At 43.0% G+C, this 22,207-nt stretch overlaps 1 protein-coding gene across 33 annotated transcripts in view; it reads right to left on the bottom strand.

Annotated features, from left to right (window-relative positions):
- Positions 1-22,207, bottom strand: part of UBR4 (ubiquitin protein ligase E3 component n-recognin 4) — a 136,161-nt gene that overhangs the window by 73,297 nt on the left and 40,657 nt on the right. For 9 of the 33 annotated variants that reach the window (XM_055385985.2, XM_055385998.2, XM_055386063.2 and 6 more), the window contains exons 27-52: positions 22,075-22,172; positions 20,671-20,828; positions 19,667-19,876; positions 18,321-18,422; positions 17,914-18,014; positions 17,464-17,662; positions 16,918-17,106; positions 16,430-16,493; positions 15,084-15,275; positions 14,492-14,562; positions 14,254-14,401; positions 13,582-13,812; positions 12,775-12,945; positions 10,468-10,650; positions 9,420-9,578; positions 8,924-9,076; positions 8,094-8,321; positions 7,571-7,731; positions 6,420-6,606; positions 5,954-6,155; positions 4,966-5,129; positions 4,294-4,510; positions 3,229-3,445; positions 2,420-2,452; positions 1,220-1,283; positions 646-780 (exon numbers count right to left, since the gene is read on the bottom strand). In XM_055385985.2, the coding sequence (XP_055241960.2) occupies positions 646-780; positions 1,220-1,283; positions 2,420-2,452; positions 3,229-3,445; positions 4,294-4,510; positions 4,966-5,129; positions 5,954-6,155; positions 6,420-6,606; positions 7,571-7,731; positions 8,094-8,321; positions 8,924-9,076; positions 9,420-9,578; positions 10,468-10,650; positions 12,775-12,945; positions 13,582-13,812; positions 14,254-14,401; positions 14,492-14,562; positions 15,084-15,275; positions 16,430-16,493; positions 16,918-17,106; positions 17,464-17,662; positions 17,914-18,014; positions 18,321-18,422; positions 19,667-19,876; positions 20,671-20,828; positions 22,075-22,172 (4,037 nt within the window). The remainder of the gene's footprint in view (positions 1-645; positions 781-1,219; positions 1,284-2,419; positions 2,453-3,228; positions 3,446-4,293; positions 4,511-4,965; positions 5,130-5,953; positions 6,156-6,419; positions 6,607-7,570; positions 7,732-8,093; positions 8,322-8,923; positions 9,077-9,419; positions 9,579-10,467; positions 10,651-12,774; positions 12,946-13,581; positions 13,813-14,253; positions 14,402-14,491; positions 14,563-15,083; positions 15,276-16,429; positions 16,494-16,917; positions 17,107-17,463; positions 17,663-17,913; positions 18,015-18,320; positions 18,423-19,666; positions 19,877-20,670; positions 20,829-22,074; positions 22,173-22,207) is intronic. The other 24 variants (XM_055386041.2, XM_063704453.1, XM_019011835.4 and 21 more) reach the window with 7 other exon arrangements.

Below are 22,207 nucleotides of genomic sequence, written 5' to 3'. Positions count from 1 at the left end.
CTTTCCTTGAGAGACTCAGCAGGTTAAACTCACATTTCTCAGTTCTCCAGGTTGGAGGCACAGAAGCTAACCAAAGCTCTGGGTTGATGGCTCCTCTCAGAGCCCTTCCTCCTCAGGGGTCTGAACTCTCATCTTTTCCATCTACAGAAATTGGCCCAATTTGTCTCCTTTGGCAATGCCTTTCTTTTATAAGTGATACCCTCTTTCCCCAGATGTTCCCATCAGAGGCACTCCAAGAACTATTCAACACTTGTCTCACCAACAAGTACAGTACACTTCTCATGCTGTGCCACACCTGAGGGAGCGAAAACACTAGCAGTCTATCTCCTGAGCGACTCCCTCACCTCACCCTTTTCCAGCGAGAAGGCTACCCACACTCAATATCCTCCTTCTCTTTCTTAAGTCTTGTTGATCCTGTTAGAGTGACAGAAAAATAAGTACAAACCAGGGGCCCAGTCACTGGCTTACGCTCGGTTTTGAGTGGCACTTGAGAATTTCTCAGGAGAAACTCTGTAAAATGTAGGTCTAATCTGAATGCTATCCTGTCTCTACCTTACTTTGCTGTGCTGTTGCTTTACAATGAAAAGCTAACTTATTTGATTCCCTGTCAGCACTGCAATTTCCTTTCCCTGAGAGAACAGTTACCTTGTGGCTGTGGTAGGCCGAGCGGCTGGTGTGCAGGCTGGCCAGAAGGCTCTTGGACTGCTGCTGGACACTGGCAGGTGCTGGCAGGGACAACAGCAAAGTGGCCAGCTCCTGAGCAGCATTCTTGTTTCTCTCCTAAGGCAAAAGACAGCAGGGTTATCACTAACCCCACCAACTCAAGGCAGAATGAACTATCTACACTCTGCCTGCCCTTCCTTCCTTCTAGGCCACCAGGGCTAGGTTATGCTCCATGGACTGCAAAGAGAAAAAAAAAAAAGTTTCAGAAATTATAATCCTCCTTCTTACCAGAGGAAGACATGGAATCCAAGCTCATGATTCCCAGAACAGTGTTCTTGTACCAACACACATCCTATTCTATGACACACGCTCACTATGGGCCCGAAAAGTAGGACACAGGCCTTAAGCTGAAGACTTCTCTGGAGCTTCTTAGCAAATCAAGATTATGCTACTATAAATGTTCTTCAGCTGCGAGGCCTCAGGGCCTCAGACAACTAACTCCACTGACTTCCTGCCTCTTCAGAAAGCTTCCATGTGCTTTGAAAAAGTGACTTGCCTTCTCGATGATTGGGCCAACGGCAAAGCAGCTTTCCAGGGCTTCTAAAGAACTCACAACCAGCCTGGGGAGACAGAAAACCTGGCTTGAGTACAACACCGTTCTCTCCGCCTTGCGCTTTAGCCTCAGCAAACTATAGTCATGAGGACCTTGGGGACAGCTAATGAATGCCAAATACAAAATCAAAGCACAATAAGACCTGCCACAGGCACCATGCATATCGTTTCCTATGTTACAGGCCAGGAGAAACCTGGCTCCTGCTCAGAGATCAACCTGAGGCCATGTTCATAATCCGTAACTCAAAGACAGGGCTTTTCTTCCTCAAAGAGGATAAATGTGCTTCCTTCTGCTGCCTGTGGCAGGGATCACTGAGATGGGCTTAACAGTCTTGATGCAATGGGACCCAAAGCTCAGGTGCCCAGAGATCAGTGGGCAAAAGGATACACAAAGGGAAAGGTAAAAACCATCCTCTTATATTGGAAAGTTTAAAGCTATATATGCACAAAGGCATTTCCTAGGAGTCCCAAGTATGGGGGAGAGAACAAACTATTTTTTAGGTGCATGCCAATTGCCAACATTCAAGGGGTAAATACAAAGCATCTTTAGAAAACTTTTCCCCTTAGGAAAGGAATAGGAAACCCAACTATTACTATTAAAGGTACCAAGTAACATGCTCCCCAGGGTTTACTCCTTTCAATTTAATGTGGCATAGTAAAAAGAACAACATCCTGACAGTTGAAGCTCTGGACAGAGAAAGAAAAGTATTCAGAAGATAACTGGAAAGAAAGGGGTTAAGGGGTAGAGGAAGGCAATAAAGAACTAGGGAAGAGGAAACTGAGGCATAAAACAAATTTGGATAGAACGAGCTCTCTAGCGGGTTATCAGATGGTAGGACTTTGCTGTTAATCCCTCTACCCCAAACTCCCTTTTCATCCACTTAGAAGGGGAGCAGAGAGGACTAGGGTAAGGAAGAGAGAGTTGAGAGAGTGTCCGACATGGCCAACACCAAGAGTGCACTTACGATCTTCCATATACTCCATTTTTACACATGGACAGCTCTGTAGCCATGCAATGACCAGAACAGAAAGAAGCAGGAAGACTCTTCAACAGAAGCAGAATCAATGCAAAGCCACACCATTGGTTACACGGCTCTCTGACACACACTCACTCGTGCAGAGAAAAGAAAGAGGGCATACTAACCGGTCCAGCTTGGTTAGGGACTCAGTTTCAGAACTTGGGGGAGAAGCAAAGAAAAAAAAAAAGGAAAAAAATGTGAAGCTCAGAGAAACCCGGAAACACATCCTAAGCAAACCACGTATGGATAGGGCATCGGGGAAAAAGAAAAAGGAAGGGAGGGAGGAGGCTGCTGGTGGGAGGCAGTGATTCCAAGCAAGGCTATTCTTGTGACTTACAATGTAAGAAACTCAAAATCTTACATCATGAATTATAATATTTCATCTACCATGGCAAACCAGCAGCTACCTAGCACAAAGAAGCCAAGCACAATGCTTAAGAATATGCCACTGTAGGGAGACTTAAGGAAACTCTAGACTCTGCTACAAGAGGCAGCAGACAGCCTCTCTTGCTGGCAATGTTATTATCACAGAAGTAGCTACGCAGAGAAAGATGATGAAAAGGTGATGAGCTCAGAATGGAAGGGAGGATGTTTTCCTATCATTTCAGCAAGCCTGGATCCTAATCTAGAATACTGGCTTGAGCATCGTCTAGCCTGTGGCCTCTGGCTACTCTAAAGGGTACCTGAACATTATTAAGAGAAGGGACAGAACTTCTGCCCAGGGAGAGACTCTGGTGTCAGATGACTCTGAGCACATTTTTCAGGCTTTGCACGCTAAAGAGACACTGAATGTGGGCGAGTTGTATGAAAACTTAAAAAAATTCCAGGTTAGCCTTGAGATGGTTATTAGAAGCTGGCTCTCTCAAGACACAGGAAGGTTCTGCAGTGAGTGGAAAATGTAAAAACTGAAGCCAACCCCTGCCAGCACTGGTACCTCTCCAGGACAGTTCCACTGGTCGTAGTGGGGGCAGCTGAGTCGCTATCTCCAGTGCCGTTGCTCTGGTTCAGATTTGAAGGGCAGATGTTGCTGACAGAGGCAGAAGGGAATTCTTCTGGGGGCTCATCAGGCCAGCCAAACTGCTCCTTAGTCTTGCCATAAATTTTTACAGCATCTATCATGGTGACACCTGCTGGATCCACCGAGGCCCCAACTGCAATAAGCAAGAGAGGCCTTTAGGAAGCACATTCTCTAAAGAGCCACCCCTCCAAAGCAAAGACCAGAACAGTTGGAGCAAAGAAGTAAATCACGTCAATTTTATAGACATAGAGAAACTTTATCTTCTGAGATATTCGCAGCACTTTAATCGTGTATAGATGCTGAATACACGTGGTAAAAGTTCCATGGACCAAAAGCCGATTACGTCTCCTACTCAGAAGAGTCCCTAACCATCACTGCAAGGGCCCTCTTCTGCTTCAGAGTATTGTACCCCTACCCCTCACTCCCAGGGGTCTCTACACAGTTTCTTTGTTCAAAGTAAAGATCATGATCATTCACACTAACAGCAACTATATCTAGAAGAAAGAATATCAGACAGTGGCCAATAAATGACAGAGAAATGCAGTCTTGAGTAAGGCTCAAGGATTTGTATTCTGAGAGTTTAGTTTTCAGTGGCATAGCAAGCCATTGCCATCCATCTCTCAGCCATGTGTGACCTGAGGTCTTCCTCTGTGCGTTAAGAAAGCCTTGCAATTTCATGTCAATCTGCCTCCTCTCGGCCTAAACACAGAAGTAGCCCCATTAGTGAGGTGGACACAACACTATTGAAATGAATACTCAACACAGTGCAGCCCTATCTTTACTGCTACCATGCTCCGGTGTACTCCTTTCCTGTCACCTTGCCTCTTTAATACATCAAATGAAGCTCAAAGTTTCCTGACAAAAGGACAGAAAAATCAGTAGAGTGGAGAGATCCCAGAATGTTGGACAGCCACAGGCCAGTGGCTCCCAATTTCGCAGTCACAATGAGGACAGAGTCTGCACCAGGGGTTGGTGACTCACTGAAGAGGTTCAGCTTCTTATCAGCCTGCAGGGCTTCTTCTCTGGTGAAGGGGAAGTCAAACCAGCGTGAGCGACTCAGGTTGAGCTGCATAGTTCTGCCGAAGATCTCGATATACGATGGGGCCCGTTCTATTGCTTGAGTCCCAATCTGGATCCGCATGCCTGTCATCACCATAGTGCTATTGTTGTTACTAATCTCAATGGTGAAGCCTCCGGGCTGTAGGGAGACAAGGCACACATCAAGAAACTACAGAAGTTCTTAAGTTTTAACTAGGACTCCTTCTTCTCTGACATTGTCTCAACATGTGAAGCTCATTAAAACTTATCCTTTTAACTCCCTGGTAATGACTTCCTTGTTTCTAAAAATGGGAAAATAGGAAAAGAGAGCAGATTCTCTTCAATGTCAGGCTTCCTTCTCCCCAGTATTAACCACCTCTTTGATGTCCTCTACACAGTAATCCTGCTGGTACTGGTGGAAACCCAACCTGTACAAGTCCTTTGCCAAGTGAGTAAGAATATCCATTTTTCTAAGGAACCATTTAACTAGAACCGAGGGTTGTGACTGTGAGTATATACTCTATACTTGCTTTCTAAAAGGAGATGTGTTCTCAAACCATATTGTTTATGAGTCCTTCTACCCAGGGATTGATCCCAGCCCAGTGCCATTCTTACCTTGGTGTTGGCCACATACATGCCAGTGGAATTCAGCCGGTGTTTTATCTGTTGTGCATTATAGACCTGTAGGAGGTCATTACCACCAAACTCCACATCTGTCAGCTGCTGGTTGTGTTCAAAAAAGTCAATGGGGAAAGTCACCTGGCTAGACGTGCGGGTTGCTGCAGAGAACGGTACCAGATCGTCAAGAGTCTCTCCCACCTCTGCCCCAACACCACTGGTAAAGACTCCTCCCAGACAGAGCCCACACTCACATTCTAATCTAAGCAAACTCTGGATTATAACATTTGCATCGGCATGATGCCTACATGTGGTTAGCTCTCCAATGGTTGTTATCCCTAACTATGACATGTCCTAGCAATACCAAGAAATCTGGCATTGGTATTGGGTGTACAGTTAATAACAATAGGCTCTCCTGTAACTGGGTTATTTAAAATAAACAATAGGAGCTACTTCTTTAATAAATGTAAATGAATAAACCATTCTTTCAAAATAGACTGTAGAGCAAATTTAAGGTAATGTGATGATCCCTGTAATGGTCTTTGCTTAGCTGGATTTGCTCACTGCTAAACTCAAGCTTTCACTTTCCTGAAGAGTCCTGAGTCAGTCAAGTGCTAGACCACCAGCTCAGAGACCTGTGGTGGGCTCTTCACTACTCAGTGGGAAATTAACCAACTGAAGAGGTCTATACTTCAGTCAGTTCTTCAGGGAAGTCATTCTCCTAAACCTAGAGAGAACAATCTCTCAAATAAGGTCCAGGACATAACTCGTTACTAGGCACCAAAGAACTGCTGGCCTGAAACAGGCAGCCAATGGGTGCTTGACATTTGGAACCATGACTCTGCTTTTGGGAAATTAACTTTACAAAATGTGCAAGTAGGACAGTCACATTTCTTCACAGATATTTTCAACAGTCTATTCTGAGTCACTGTCTAGAAGACCACCATTCCTACTCCCCCACAAGTCATCTGAGAAGGAACCTTACTGATTGTAGCCGTTTTGCGCTTTCGAACAGGCTTCATGATGCTGATGACACTGCTGGGCTGCAGGGATGGCTGCAGCCAGTAGGAGGTGTTCTCCACGTTGGCCATGTAAATGCGCAGGCTGCCATCCTCACACAGCAGAATCATTGTTGTCCGCTGCTGCTCATTGCAGGCCGTGTGCCTAATAGCAACCATGTCTTGGATCTAGGAGGAGAGGACAAAGGAGGGTCTTCGTTCCCACACCCACAGATCAGCATCCTCACAGAAAAAGAGGCAGAGATGCAACTGGTTTCATGGTCAGTTGAGGGGCTGTACAGAAGGGTGGCAAAGAAAAGGCATCTAGAAGAAAAAGGACTGAAAATCTTTTATGGGCCTCCATTGAAAGAGCTGGGAAAGTGAAATGAATATACAAACATAAAAAGAGACCAGGTTCACAGCAAAGTAATGAATGGAAAATCTGGCACTGACCTTTGCTTTAGCAGGAAGAGTCTTAATCTCCTGGATAAGAAAAGTGTCTGGTTTCACCATAACTACCAGCGGCACCCCTGTAGTTTGCTGGACACAGCACACCAAGCCAGGGTGGTTCATCACCTCAGACCACTGGCAAAGAGCAGGAGAAGTCTTACTGCCACCATTGGAACTGCAGACAACAAAACTGGCCACAGTTAGAGTGTCAGTCACCATTTAATAGTTCTTTTCTTGACCTAAAAACCATCCTCTAACTGGCTACGTGACTCCAAAGCAATATCCTTGGCCAGGGACTCAGATTATCCACAGGTTAGTTTTACTCCAAGCCATGCACACATGCTCATACACCCCAATGCGTGCTTACGGCAGGGCAGTCCTCATTTGGAATCTCCACTGTGAGGTTCCATGTCTGAAGAACAGGTGGCCCTATGTGCCTAGAGGCTATAAACTGCAGAGGGCCATGGAGCTGCCTAAGGCTAATGACCCATTGTCCTATCAGGATCTCCAAACACATCGAGTTAGTGTGAACTGGTATCCATTTTATTTCATCCCAAACCACGTAATTCCCAAAGAAAGGCCTGAGAGAAAGTGCTACAACGGGTCATCAATGGCAGATAAGAAACAAAGGAAGACGCCATAAGCCTCTTCTTCCTCCTCCCTAAATGAAACTCTCACTACCTTACACACCCCTCTATTATTTGCAAACTTGTTGAAAGTCTCTTCCTCCCCCATATCCAACCATGCCCCCATTACTGATACGTTCTATTTGCTAACAGAATAAGTCTCCCCAGCAGAAAAACTTAAAGGGCATTATGGCAGAATGAGTGTCTAAGAGAAATTTAGGTTCCCTTCTCACATTAAAATCACATTTATAACATTAACTATAGGTTTTCCTTCTGAGTAACAGTGGACCCCTAAACTACCTCTGACAGCTTGGGGTCTCCACAGTGGAGGACAAAACGTGCGGACAACCCAACCTGCCAAACCCGGATGTTCCTTGATTTTAAAGATACCTAGCAGGGGAGAAAAAAAAGGTTGGCTGGAGAAAATTAAGTTTCACAAAACTCAGAACAGATAGCAGATAGTGGGAGTGGAGATCCCTCACTGAATGTGGACACTGTGGAAGTTGAACATTAAATGTTCATTCCCACCTTTTGATGTTGATGGGGAAGAGTTGCAACACCTCCAGGGTTGTCCTGCTGATGGTGGCTGCGAATGATTTGCCTTGACAATAGCTGAAGAACAACATCTGCAACACGTGGGAGTAGTACACGGACACACCACCGCCCGCCACCTGGCTGTTACTGTCCTGCTGGCACAAAGACACATATTTGCAGTAATTCATGTTGCCTTGGCTACCAACTTCCAGTTTATACTGGTTATTATTTTCAATCATGATCAGGTGTTCTCATACTCTAAGCATGAGATCCCTGTGGGTAAATCTTACAAAGACCCTGAGAAAAATGGAACTTGAAGTTGAATTAGTTTAGCCCTAAAGGATAAGAGAGTTTGCTATTAGGTGGAAAGTTAGATGGAAAAACAAAGAAAAAGAAAAAAAGATCCAGTTAGATGAAGTCCACAGAAAAATGTTATAAAAGAACAAAGAAAAAAGAATAGAGGAGTTGCTAAATAATTAAATCTGGAATAGAAGGAAATAGCAACATGTGCTCTAACCTTCAGGTCCTCATGATTGATTTCCAGCACATTAGTGACATAGAAGGGTCCCTGCTGGGCACTGCTGGCCTCTTCCATAAGCTGAGTATAGATGTACCCAGCCGAAGACATTATAACAATGATGTTCTTTCCCTCCTCATTGAAAAGGAAGGTAACATCTCTTATCTTTGAGCTTGGCAGGAGAAAGTAGAAGGTTGGACTCAAGGCATCAACAGACAGGTCATAAATCTGCAGGATGGAAGAAAAATTAAATAAGGGAAATCTATCTCAGTCCCATCCCCCAAATATCTTAGTGAATCCAAATAGCCGGAACTGACCAATAACAGGCATTCATTCTCCATTCAATAAAAAAATGGAGTGTTAGGCACTGGTCTTATAAAGATGAACAGAACACCTTTCACTCTCCTTCAAGGAATGAGTAGGGGACAGACATACATAAATTAATTCTGAAACAAGTATGGTAATAGGTGTGCACTTGGTACAGTGAGGGTAGAACCAGAATCAATTCCCTATTGCCTAAAGACAGAAAGCTCCTACTCAGCAACACAGCAAAAGTGGCAAAATATGGCTTGTTATCATTTTTAGAGACAGGGTCTTGCTCTATCACCCAGATTGGAGTGGAGTGGCATGGCATGATCACAGCTCACTGCACCCTTGAACTAAGCCTCAAGTAATTCTCCACCTCAGCCTTCCAAGTAGCTGGTACTACAGGTGAAAGTCGTGGCACCCAGCTGATTTTTTTAACTTCTGGGAGAAGCTAGCACGCAGTGATTCTGGATTTAAAAGTAGAAAAATTCTAGGACCATATCATCAAAGAACTGTAACTGTACCTTAACAAAGTCCGCGGTGACAATTGCTAACTCGGTCTGTGAACCAGGTAACCACACGGCTTTGATGATGAAGTTCCCCGTTGCCAACTGAGGGTGCAAAACCAAGTGATCCGAAACAGAGCCTGAGCTACTAAAGGTGAGCACATGGCAGTCCTGGACAACGTTTAAGAAACAAAATGGTGAAAAGATGATCTGAAAAGTGGGCTAATTCATTTCAGAGTAATGACGTTCCCTTTTTTCCTCTAATATCCCCTGCCTTCAGACAGTATTTAGACTGTCTAGTAACATTCAGGTTTCATGAACACAAAGATTACTTCCAATATTGGAGAAATCTGAAAGATCTGGGAGAAATTCAAAGAAAAATTCCTTTTGCATTTCAGTAGGTTTTAAATTTTAATCTCAACAACGAATAAGAAAAAGTAGTTCTGAGAACAGGGAAGAGAAGATGACTAGAATCCACAGCTCAAGGCAATCAAACCTAGATCTGGATTTTTACCTTTAGCCCACAAACCGCCAAGTAGTCTTCCTTGCAGGGATTTCCTGTGAGGCTCAACACAGTAAAAGGAACTGGGGCAGAAGCCAAGCGGGTCAGAGTTAACTTCCTTTTGCTGGAATCTGCTTGCTTCAGGAGTGCAGAGAGCTGCAGAACGGTGATCTGCAAAGGAACAATGACTAATTTATTCCTACTCCTGGTCCTCTCAGAGAAGTCAAAGCAAGTAACAAAAACTCTTTCAATAGGGATAACAGGTTGCACACTTTTTTCTTTACAGGTAAGTCTAGTAGAAAATCCTAGATCAGTATTAGTCTCTATTACTCCTGGCTAAAAGCCATGGAATGTATTTCCATGGAGGACAGAACAGATAAGTAATGAAAACAATTTCTCTTTATATAGTTCACAAAATAGTTTAAGAATACCTACGTACCACTGTCCTTTTCTAGTTTTCTATGAAACTGTTTTTAAAATGATTTTAGAGTTGTTTGAAGGACTATCCATATTTTCACTTAAAATAAAAGTTAAAACAACATTAGTGGTGATGGAGAGGCCAGAATACAGAAAAGTGTGAGTTAAGATACCTAGCACTCTTCCAACTTCTACTAGCTCTATAACACAATACAAACTTACTTATGTGCTTAACAGAGCTGGGATGGCACGGCAGGACTACATAAGCAACACTGAGTGTTCCTATGAAAACTTTTGTCTCTCAGCTTATGCCCGCCAGAGTGACCAAACAGGGCAAGACTGGGAGCCAAGCCGTCCTCGGTAACTGCTAATCATTACTTTTTCCTGAGGGCTTTGAAGAATACGTTTTGAGTGGAAATTTACTAATTAGGAACAGTCCTAGTCATACCAGCTCTAGGTCTAATCAAATCAATTCAGGGTTCAAGTATTTGAAAAGCTCAACAAGATCTGTCCCTGAAGCATTCCTAGAATGCAGTGGACTTTTTCCCACAGAGGGCTAATCCGAATGTGGTCATCAATTTGTTTTGCTTAGCATTTAAGACAATATGACCTAAAGTAAGCGCACAAGAATTGGAGGACCCACCTTGCCCTTCTCATGGCTGACAGCCAAATGTTGGCGGCGCCCATGGGGAGAGGAGAGCACACACATAGCCACCCGCCTGAGCACATGAGCACTGATCAGCTGCCGGATGGTCTGGCCCTGGTCTCCACTGTAATTCATCCGCACATTCTCAAAGGCACCTTCCTGGGAGCCTAAGGTGGGAACCTGGCAAAGAAGGAAGCAGAGAAAGAGGGCAGTAATGAGGCATATAAAATCAAGTGGATTCACACACTATTCATGTGCCTGAGACACTGCACAATTCATTCATTCAAAAGCAGTGATTTCGGCCTCCAAACCATGGATGGCTGTGTAAATGTGTTAAAGTTATTATCAATCCATTAAGAATAACATAGTAAATGTTTTCATAAAGCTAAACTTAAATACAAAGTACTGGTCTTTTAAAAAAATGTTAAAATGTCCAATCTCTTACAAATTGTGGTGACAGATGACATTTGTTTTCATTGATCTAACCCGGCAACATAAAAATCAGCAACTTTATGGGCCCCCAATCCAAGTATTTTTTCACTTCATCTTTAATATCTAAAAACCAATGCTCTAAAAGTGTAACTGATTTTATGACTTCTTTTAATTCCAAGAGTATCAAATAAAACCGTGACTCATTTTTTTTTTTTTTTGAGACAAGGTTTCTCTCTGTCACCCAGGTTGGAGTTCAGTGGTGAGTGCAGTGATGTGATATCAGCTCACTACAGCCTCGAATTCCCAGGTTCAGGCAATCCTCCTGCCTCAGCCTCCCAGGTAGCTGAGACCACAGCCATGCACCACCATGTCTGGCTAATTATTTTTGTACATTTTTTATAGAGACAGGGTTTCACCATGTTGCCCAGGATGGTCCCGAACTTCTCTGGTCAAGTGATTTGCCCACCTCAGCCTCCCAAAGTGTGGGGATTACAGGCATGAGCCACTGCACCTGGCAAAAACTGTGACTGATTTTAATAAAATGCCAGAATATATATGGGTATGTATGTGTATATTTCCAACTGACTATTATTCCCTTAAAAACAGCCAACTTTGGCTGGGCACAGTGGCTCACACCTATAATCCCAGCACTTTGGGAGGCTGAGGTGGACAAATCACTTGAGCACAGATGTTCGAGACCATTCTGGGCAACATGGTGAAATCCTATCTCTACTAAAAATACAAAAATTAGCCAGGCATGATGGTGCACGCCTCCATCTCAGCTTCTCAGGAGGCTGAGTGAGGCATGACAATCGCTGGAACCAGTGAGGCGGAGGTTGCAGTAAGCTGAGATCATGCCACTGCACTCCAGCCTAGGTGACAAAGCAAAACTCCATCTCCAAAAAAGAAAGCCAATTTATGAGATCTATTCATATATCTCATTCGCAATATTTGTTCACTTCCTTTTTGGAATCGCCACCACTTTACTTTCTATTACTTAACTCTGCTGCTAAAAAAGGCCAGGAATGCCACATCAGAAGTCTATATTCAGTGCTGAGCAGCAGGTTTTAAAGTGAATAATGACTTATACCTTATAATCCATGTGACATGAAAAACTAAAGGAAAGTTATCTAAAGGACTATATGCAAAAGAGGACAAACATTATTTTGTAAGTTAGATGAACTTTAGAGAAGATACAATAAAGCTCTATTTTCTAAAAATAAAAATTCTCTAACTATTCTAATTGCCCCAAAATGGAGTTCCCCACCTCTTGGGGATTCATATATTTATATGAACTAAAAAGGAGATTTATTCTCTTCATTGGCCAAAATGACCCTGGATTCCCCAGCCCCACTCCTTTTTTTTTTTTTTTTTTGTTTTTTTTTGAGAGAGCGTCTCACTCCGTCGCCCAGGCTGGAGTGCAGTACGATCTCAGCTCACTGCAACCTCCTGGGCTCAAGTGATGCTCCCACACTAGCCTTCCGAGTAGCTGGGACTATAGTTGCTGTGCCACCATGCCAAGCTAAATTTTTTGTGTGTCTTTTGGGGTAGACATGAGGTTTCACCATGTTGCCAAGGCTGGTCTTAAACTCCCAGGCTCAAGCAATCCACCTGCTTCAGGCATCCCAAAGTGCTGGGATTATAGGTGCATCCTTGGCCAATTCTCTTCTTTTGAAGCCAAACCTCATATGCTGATTTTTACACTGTTCATAATATGTTCTGGGCATGTCATGATGTCTTAGATTCTAAGTTTTGGATGGGCAAGCATCAACTGCTCTAAGTATACTCCTCAGAGCATCTAGCACATTTTGGGATCTCAATAAATTTGTTGGTTCCCACAGCCACCAAACGTCATGGCCCCAAGACACTCACCATCAGCTGGTCTGTCATCTCCACTGCCTTCTCCACAGTGTGTAGCTCACTGAGGGCTTGCTGAGCACGGCTGCTGCTCCCGACGGCTGAAGCTTGCTGGAAGTTGGTCTGAATGGCATCCATAAGGAAATTAAGCATGTCTAACACGAGAGGAGCGAAGGAGAAATTGGCCTGAGAAAAATAGAAAAAATACACCAGTGAAAAAAAAAAAAAAAGAAAAACAATGGATAACACTCGTAAAAATCATCTTGCCAGTAACTTCCTTCAGAATCCAGCTACTTCACTTCCAGTTGGATATTCTAGCCATCTTCTCATTCTCATAATCCTGGCATTGATTCCAATCAATATGCATTTGTGCTACTAACTCCAGAGCAATCTTTCTAAACCAGGGGTCCCACATAGATATCCTAATGCGCAAAGGCATCCCTCATATGAAATGAGCTAACTTCTCTCTTACGTTTCTAGAATGGTTTGGGTTTTGTACCATCCATGGGAAAATTGAGAATATATACACTCAAATCGTTTTGTTTTCTGTGTTTCAGATAAGGAACCCTGGCCAAGAAAGGGTACTCTACAGTATGACACAACTAAAATTTATGCTTCCATCACCCCCCATAATATTCCTAATAGTGCTCAGTCATAAATCCTTCCCTTGTGATGACAATACATAGTATTTGCATTCACACTATGAAAATGGGTAAAGGAGAAAATGAGTTGCAAGGGGAGCCATGTGCATTATTTACTCTCACACCAATTCGACAGGCTCTGAACTCTGTCTGCTTACTAGGGAGCATCAGTCAGCCCCACCTGGTTCTGTAATTCCTCCCGGCAGCCCTCTACTGTGCGGCAGAGGCTGCTCTTCTTGGGCTTCTCTTCGTCAGCAACCTTTCCATCACTGATGGTAACCTTGGCTTTGTCAGCTGGCGAGGAGGTGCTGGCATGACGCACTAGACTCTCCGAAATCCTGGGTTCACTCTGAAATGCCGACTCCTTCATGGTAGAGCTCATGCCACTGCTAGGAGTTCTCTTCACCAGAGCCTAGGGACAGAAAACGTCAGAGTCCCTAAGTTCTTGCCTCAAGCACAGAGGAAATACTGCCTGAGATCTCCGAGGAAAATCTGACCCAAAGGAGAAACTGGCTAAGTGTTTCAATGTTATCCAAAAGCCTAAATTCTGATCTTCATAGTATTCACCTAATATCTAACTTCTTTACCCACTCACAGTATCAGGCCTTATTATAACGTCTGAAATTGGGGGGAGGTCTTAGGAAAAACGAACTACAAGATCTCTAAGGAATCCGCTGGTTCTGATATTCTAAATGAAGTGCTTAGGCCACAACTGTGCAGATCATCAATGAGTGAGCTGGAACATATTCCTAGACTCAGGTATCCTGGAGGTGATGGGAATTTTCCAGTTTGGCTTCAGTAATCCCTTGTCACTAACAAGCCACCCTTTATAGCTCAAGGAGGGTCCTCTCACCAAACAGCTGCCATCTTCCTTGGCTCCACAGTCACAGAAGAAGGATCCATACTTGGCATAGGAAATCTCATGATCCTTGTGGCACACCTTAGCACACACTGTGCAGACACCCACGCCATCCACCATTTTGCAGGTGTGACAGTGGTACCTACAAAGAACAAGAACCAGCAAATAAGCTCAGAAGTCCCAACAATCGGTGCCCAGCAAATCTTCACCTTAAAGGAAGAACTACCCTTACCAATGCTGGTTCATGAATTCTTTCTGTGTGATCGTAAAAGTGCAGAGTTTATTGCAAAGAGAATCTTCATCCTTCAAAAATAATAAGTCTTTTTAATTCGAAATATATCCCTGCATATAAACACCCACAAAAACACATGTGCCTCAACGCTCTATGGGGGGGTGAATAGTTGACTCGCAAATGACCCGTGGAAATCTACCACAACTGGAAATAGCTAGCTGGCTGAAAATCTGTTGTTACTTCAGGTGAGTGAGATCTTAGGGGTTTGTGGTTAAGAAAAAACATCTTATGCTTTCTCTATAGGGGAGCTTCCACTACCCCCATGAAGAACTTATCCCTAAAATTCCATTTGGAATTAAAGACTGACAAAGCAGGACAAGTGACTCTGGAAAAAGCTTATGAAAAAGTCCTTTCCACAAGAGATTAGATCCCCATGCCTTGCTCTGAAGGCCTAGAAAATTGGGGCCTGGCAGCAACAAGGACTAGGAAGTTTTGAAGCTCACAGGAGGCTGGAAAAAAGAGCCAAAAGCTTGGTACCATGCCAGTTAGTCATTACCTTGAGAGGTTAACTTCGAGGTTACTTAGTACTTACTGAATCCTCAGCCTGGGAATCTTCCTCTTCCACCGCCAACTCCTCCACCCAGTCTGAGTCTACTTCAATGGCCCGCTCTTCCCCATCCACTGAGAGATGACTTGGGCCTTGACCATTACTCTGGCTCAGGGCATTTGTGACATCAGCCAAGTAAGACATGATATGGCATGTGCACTCCAAGATCATCACATGCTGTAAGAGAAGCCCCACAGCAACTTCAGATTCTCCATGTTTCATTATGTAAACCATGTTTTCTCAAGCTTTTTCAAATAAAGCTCAAGATCAGAGAAATGGTATGAAAGCAGAGAAGAAAAACAGTGTGTTTTTATTTATTAACCAGGATTTACCACTCCGTCCCCACGCAGCTGGTCAGTAAATTGTACTGAAGTAACATGTATTCATTCATTCTTAGGCACAAAGACAGCTCTTTACAAAGTCTTGTAAGATGAAGTAGGATTGAAATTAGAAGAATAGAGTAAAAACAGATTAAAATCATTCAAGAAAAGACCAGATTAGAGGATGAAGAGACTCCCATTAGCATTTTCCCCCTAACATTAGCATTTTTTAACCATTAAGTGAAAGTCATTTTAATTATCAGGCTTTAAAGTAATGCAGGAGAGGAATAGCTTCAGAAATCAAGAGAAAAAAATTCTAGCAAATCATTGCAGATAGTTCATGCTTGCCTAGAAAACCCAATTAATTGGCATCAAAGACTCAGATTTCTAAGTTCCTTTGCTCTGCACTATGATATGTCAGTGCTGAAAGGATAAAGATCAGCAAAAAAGGAGGGAGTAATGAATGGTACCATAGTGGTTCTCAGAGGCTAGTTATCTGTTCCTAGCCACCTATGCCAGTTCATGGGTTGGGCAGGAGGAGAAAATGCCTGAATGCAGGATTTCTGTCAGTTTCAAACCGCTTTTCTTACCAGAGTAACCAGAACCTTCAGGCAAATTAAACAAAGCTTAGCATCTGGACTAGAGCTGAGGAGGCTGTATTTGGCCTTTTATAACACTGACTCAGAGTGGCACAGTTCCAAAGCCTGAGCAGGGAGAGACAGTTTCCCATAACATTCCAATATCTTAGGATGGCAGGAACTCTATGTTTTAAGAAAGATTCTGTCTGCTTATTTACCAGTATATTTGCTTCCCATCACTTCTTGCCAGCCAAAAGATGCCTAAAGGCACACAGTTGGCAATTACATATTTCCAGTCTTTGAGATTATCAGCCTTATCCTTGGTAGGCTAGCCAGGCACAGAACTCAACAGGAACGAGAGACTTCCACCTGACCACAGAGGTGAGAATCACCTTTCCCTTCACCCCTCATTGTCATTCCTCACTTTTCTTACCTTTCCATGCATTACATTGGCATTCAGTTTTTCAACTACATTCTTCTGTGACAGGTATTTCTTGCTGTCCCAAAGAAAAAAAGAGGGGAAAGAGGAGACACAAAATCATCGAAGAAACCAAAGAAATGAGGCATCTTCATTAACTTTGAATCAATCTGAGGACACTGTGAAGCAGAAGCATTCTTAGAAAACTCCATAAGTACTATATAGTTACATAGCTTGGGGTGCTCTGGCCTTAGAATTATCATTAACACTTGGCATACTTTCCCCAAGAGTTATCTTGGGAACAATGAACAGGAAACTCTACTAAGAAAATGATGAAGATGAAGTCTAAAGTGAACAGAGCTATTTGCTACCCACCCATCTCCCAAACTCCAATGAAAGGGTAGAGATTCATATTTCTTCTGTACTCACTTTGAGCTATAAAGAAAGTAACCCACTTCTCAAGATCAATGTTGTAACCTATAGATACAACTTCATCATCTTACCATCTGCTCAGCCAATCCACAGCAGCATTATGAAGCTGAAGGTGACCAGCACCTTGACCTGCACTGGCCAGAGTGGCCATCACAACCATAAGTTCAGGGAAGCCAGTCCCATCACCGTTGGCCAGCATCTCTGTTGCCATGGGAGTCAGGGTGCCCAGAAGAACAGCACACACACCTTCCCCAACTTGGCTAGGAGAAAAGAAAGAGCAAGTTGGTGAATAATCAACAGGAATCTCATTCTGTGTGTTATAAAGGAAGTTTTAAATTAAACATTAAATACATAACTACAATACCAATCCCAGCTTTGGACTTGGGCTAGTAGAGCATAAAACATTCATTCAGGTTGTAACTGACAGGCCAAGTCATTCCAAAAGTTTCTCCATGGGAAAAAAATCAAGGAGCTACACTAGAATCCTTGAGTCTAGAGAGAGGTAGATACAAAAATGCTGAAAATGCTAAGACTGGTGCCCGAAGGAAAGATAACTGCAAATATCAACGTATTTCTGGGGTTGCTAGGGAAACACGACAGAAATGTAGTTGTTCTACCTGTTTTCCCGAACAATGTATGTGGTCAGTAACTGCAGCAGCTGCCGGTTCTCCTGAATTACATCCAGCTGATCAGAATCTTTTGGGGGCGATGTAGTCATGCGGGTGAGCCAGGCCTGCAGGCGCACAGGTTCCACACAGGCCAGTTGTGCCAGGGAGCCACAGAGATGCAACAGGCTCGGGTTAGGGCTCTTCTCAGCTAGGAGCAGAACAAGAGGCCAGGGTCAGTAAAGAAGGGCAAGCGGAAGGGAAAGAAGGGGCAAATTGTTGAGCCAGGAAAAGGGGAAATGGCTTCAAAGCAAGTTTTCAACTTCCTTCCAAACTTTCTCTGAGGGATTCTCTCCACTCGTTAGCATTTTCATGCTGTAGTTAAACTCAGGCAGAAGATATGCACAGTATTAGCCGGACATCAAAGTTCCAATAAGAAGATTACTAAAAGCTGTCACTCACTCAGCTGGAAGAGTTTGGTGAAGAATTTCAAAACTCGGTTACAGAATTTAGCAGAGAGGTTCTCATTGGCTGTTGCCATCATGATCTGTACAAGTTCTCCACTGGGAGGCAAGAGGGGAGAAAAATGGAAAGAATCACATTAAAGCCCCACATAAAAAGCATCCTTTCTTCACAATCTCATCTCCTCTGGGGAAAATGGCCACTCATGAGTCAATAGCACAAGGTGTTCATGAAATTAACCCCCTCACCAACAACCCCAAGGAGTCAGCAATTAACTCCCCAAAGTGCAGACACCTAACCAGGCCTTAAATATTGCTGATAATAAGTACCTAAATCAACATATATAGCTCCTTGCTTTCAAGAGGCAATCAAAAAATATTCACTGAATAAAGCAAAACACGGCTCACCTGTCAGAGAAAAACTCCTCCATAGCTTTACGAGCCTGGCTACTTTCCAGCTGCTTTTCCAAGTACTGGAGACATTCCTCCAGGATGGATTCATCCAGTCCACTGAGGATCAAACGGAAAACTTAACCACCAGTATTAAGACCTGTTTCAATGTCCTCCTCATGGTGATTTATTAAAATCCAAAGTTTGTCTGTTTGACCTTGAGGGCAATGTCTAATTTTGTTTTGGCAAAGCTTAACATAAAGCCTGGCACAAAGTAGGTGTTCAATACATGTTTACTGAATTAATAGCAGCCCCTCAACTTTATTTTTCTATCCTCTTCATTAGGAAGATGAACAGGAAAGGCATCTAAAGCTCAGTCCTAATCCAGATCTGCCAGTGATTTACGGAAAAAGACACTTTGGACAAATCATTTCTACACAGCTAAAAGTGTCTGAAATTATTTATCTGTTAAAAAGAAAAGAGGAGACAGGGAATAAAAGGAATCCTTGATGAAAACCTGGACTACTCAACAACGAAGAGACAGGAAATTCCAACATGTGGCACCTTCATTTGTACAATTCTCCATGGGGTGAAAGTGAAACAGAACTGTTCTTTACAGCTCATCTACAGCCATGTGGCCTAAACTACCAAGGTCCAGCTATGCTGTGGGACCGCCCATTCCACACTCATTTCAGCAGCACAGTCAACAAAATATTAGAAATCAATTTCAGTGAGCTCCTCTGTACATCTCATCAGAGCTAGTGCAGCACTTGATAGTCATTAAAAACAATTTTAAGTCTCCAAATCTAAACATCTAAGTCTTCCATTTTCTTAATGTCTATTCCTAAGAATTAATCACAAAAAACGACTCCAAAAAACTCTTCACACATTTCCACATTAATGCAGAATGCACACAAGTACAGAATTTTCTGTTGAAAAACACAAATAACAATAAGCTGGCCATGTATGGTGGCTCACGCCTGTAATCCCAGCATTTTGGGAGGCCAAGATGGGAGGATCACTTGAGCTCAGGAGTTCAAGACCAGCCTACACAACATGGCAAACTCCATCTCTACCAAAAAAAAAAAAAAAAACCAGCTGGGCATGGTGGCATGCACCTGTAGTCCCAGCTACTCAGAAGCCTAAGGTAGGAGGATTGCTTGAGCCCTGGAGGCAGAGGTTGCAGTGACCCCACTGCACTCCAGCCTGGGCGACAGAGCGAGACCATGTCTCAGAATAAAAAAAAAAAAACCACACACACAAAAACAATAAGCTATTAATGACCTAAAGGTAGCAGTGTTAGTACATTTCACTGATAGCAGCAGTAGGTCATAGGAAACCTGACTGTTCTCCATCAGGCTCACCTGTTAGGATCTGCATGATTGGCCAGAATGTTGTAACAACCAGTGATCAGCTTCTCATAAACACGAGCCAAGAACTCATCAGACTCAGCAGGGCCCAAGATGCGTTCCAGGGAGTTGCTACTGATCTCGGCAACACTCTCAGTGCTTGATTCCAAAAGAAGAGGTAGCAGTGTCCGAATTACCTGTGGTGGGTTCATCTCATCTGACCAACTTCAGCAAAGAAAATGAAATCGAGTTAGTGAATACACTCCTCCAAAAAGCTGCAAAGCAAGGACAGGGTAATTCAATTACTTGCCGGGGAAGAGGGAAGGGGAATTGCGCAAGGGCCTTTGTTCCAGTCTTTTTCCCATGATAGCTGTTTTATACACAGGTATCATCATACAATTTCATATTCTTCTTTTTCATTATTATATCAGAAACAAAAATCATTTTCATTTGAAAAATCCATTTATTAAAACGTCAAATTAATGAGCTGCATTTTATAATATTCAACAAAGAAAATTAACTGAAACCAAAGCAAGTATTCCATCCCAGACAAGCCTTCTAGAAGAACTGCCAGGAACCTGGATCACTTTTAGGGCAATACAATATAAGACTTTACCTGTTACCTATGTATAAGAAAACAATAGTCCCTCCATTGGCCTGACCTAATCCCTACAATGGTGGGAATTTATCCCACTATGATTCTGGAGAAACGTTATCAAATAATCTGTTACTATCACTTTAAAATTTAAACCCAAGACATCTCCAAATTGCAATATGTCTTAAAGCCAGCAAGTCTTTTCTGAAAAATACTACACAAAGGAGGAAGTACTCTATTGTCTTTCAGATCTAAGTTAAAAAATCATTCTAGGTAAGTGCTTATACTTTAAAGCAACAGGTTCTTTTTGCTAAAGAAGTATACAAGAAAGCATTACTACATAGTTATAAAACTCTCACTGTCCCTCTTTAACCACAATAGAATACAGACATAGAGTCCTTGGGGCTATGTAGTAGGTACTTACACAATAAGATCTCCAGTCAACCTGACCAGTGAGAGGAGGGTATGCTTCAGGGAAGCAGCCAGGGGCAGACTTTGGCTACAGAGAGTCCCCAGGTGTGCAGCCTGCACTGCACTAATATAACTCTCTGAAGGGATGGTGTCATTGGCAAAGGCATTGCGCTGAAAGGAAGCAAAGCAGATGTAAGTGGATAGACCATCTACCCTGGAAAAAATTCTCACATGGAAAAAAAAACTGACATAAACTAAGACCCCACTGACGTTTGTAAACAATAGCCTCTACTCAGTATACACTGTTATTCATGCTGGGAAGGGAAGTGGGGTACAGAAAAGGAAGCAGTTAAATTTTAATTAGTACAAAGTTAACAGTTAACTGCAACGAATATCCAATACCACTTTCAAATGATTAGAGTATAATATAACACACTATATTTAAAGTAAAACTATTGTTTGTCTATAATGACTGAGAAGGAACTGGATTTTGCAATGCATCTGGTCTCTATTAAAGTTCTGGGTGGTGTAAACAGAGGTCACGATCATAAAGCAGGGATAACAAGACTACAATATTTAGCTTTTGAAAAGAACTTCAGTAAGCGAATAATCTGTTAATAGAGGTAGTGTGAGCAGAGGATATACAAAGAGCAAGTTAACTGACAGAAGACTCAGTAGTACTGGCTGGGCATGGTGGCTCACGCCTGTAATCCCAGCACTTTGGGAGGCCGAGATAGGCGGATCACGAGGTCAGGCGATCGAGACCATCCTGGCTAACACAGTGAAACCCCGTCTCTACTAAAAATACGAAAAAATTAGCCGGGCGTGGTGGTGGGCGCCTGTAGTCCCAGCTACTCGGGAGGCTGAGGCAGGAGAATGGTGTGAACCCGGGAGGCGGAGCTTGCAGTGAGCCGAGATCACGACACTGCACTCCATCCTGGGTGACAGAGCGAGACTCCGTCTCAAAAAAAAAAAAGAAGACTCAGTAGTATCTAAAAGCCTAGAGAAGCTAAAAGCGACCCTGTAAAACTGTTACAAAGGAGCAGGTTCCTGACATACAACCTACAAAGGAAACAGAGTTAACATGTATTGGGAATTCGTGTGCCAGGTAATATGCTAGGCACTTAACATTCAATACATTGAATCGTCACAGCCCAACATTCAATTGGTGAAGAAACTGAGGCTCAAATAAATAAAATGGTTTGTCTTCTGATAACACACACTTCTAAGCAAAAAGCCATATGAGAACCAACTAGGTGATTAAATGCATTGATTAATGATTCAGCCATAGCCAATATTACTGCAGTATATGAAGATATCTTGGTAGCTAGTTTAAGCCTAATTCCTTTAGGCTTAAGAACAAAAGACAGAATGGCTAGCACTCAATATTTCTACCCTGGAACAGATAGGGACTCACCCAGGATCCAATATTGGGAAATTCATTGGTATTGATGTTGTTCCAGGACTCACACACAGCCTGCACTGACGATGGCAAATTCTGAACCAGTGTCGGACCTGGAGGCGACAGAAATGACAAGGAATCATCAAAG

This window comes from Gorilla gorilla, chromosome 1 (assembly GCF_029281585.2).
Source record: "Gorilla gorilla gorilla isolate KB3781 chromosome 1, NHGRI_mGorGor1-v2.1_pri, whole genome shotgun sequence".
NCBI lineage: Eukaryota > Metazoa > Chordata > Mammalia > Primates > Hominidae > Gorilla > Gorilla gorilla.
Note: the sequence above shows the minus strand (reverse complement) of the source record. Positions and strands in the feature narration are given on the sequence as shown.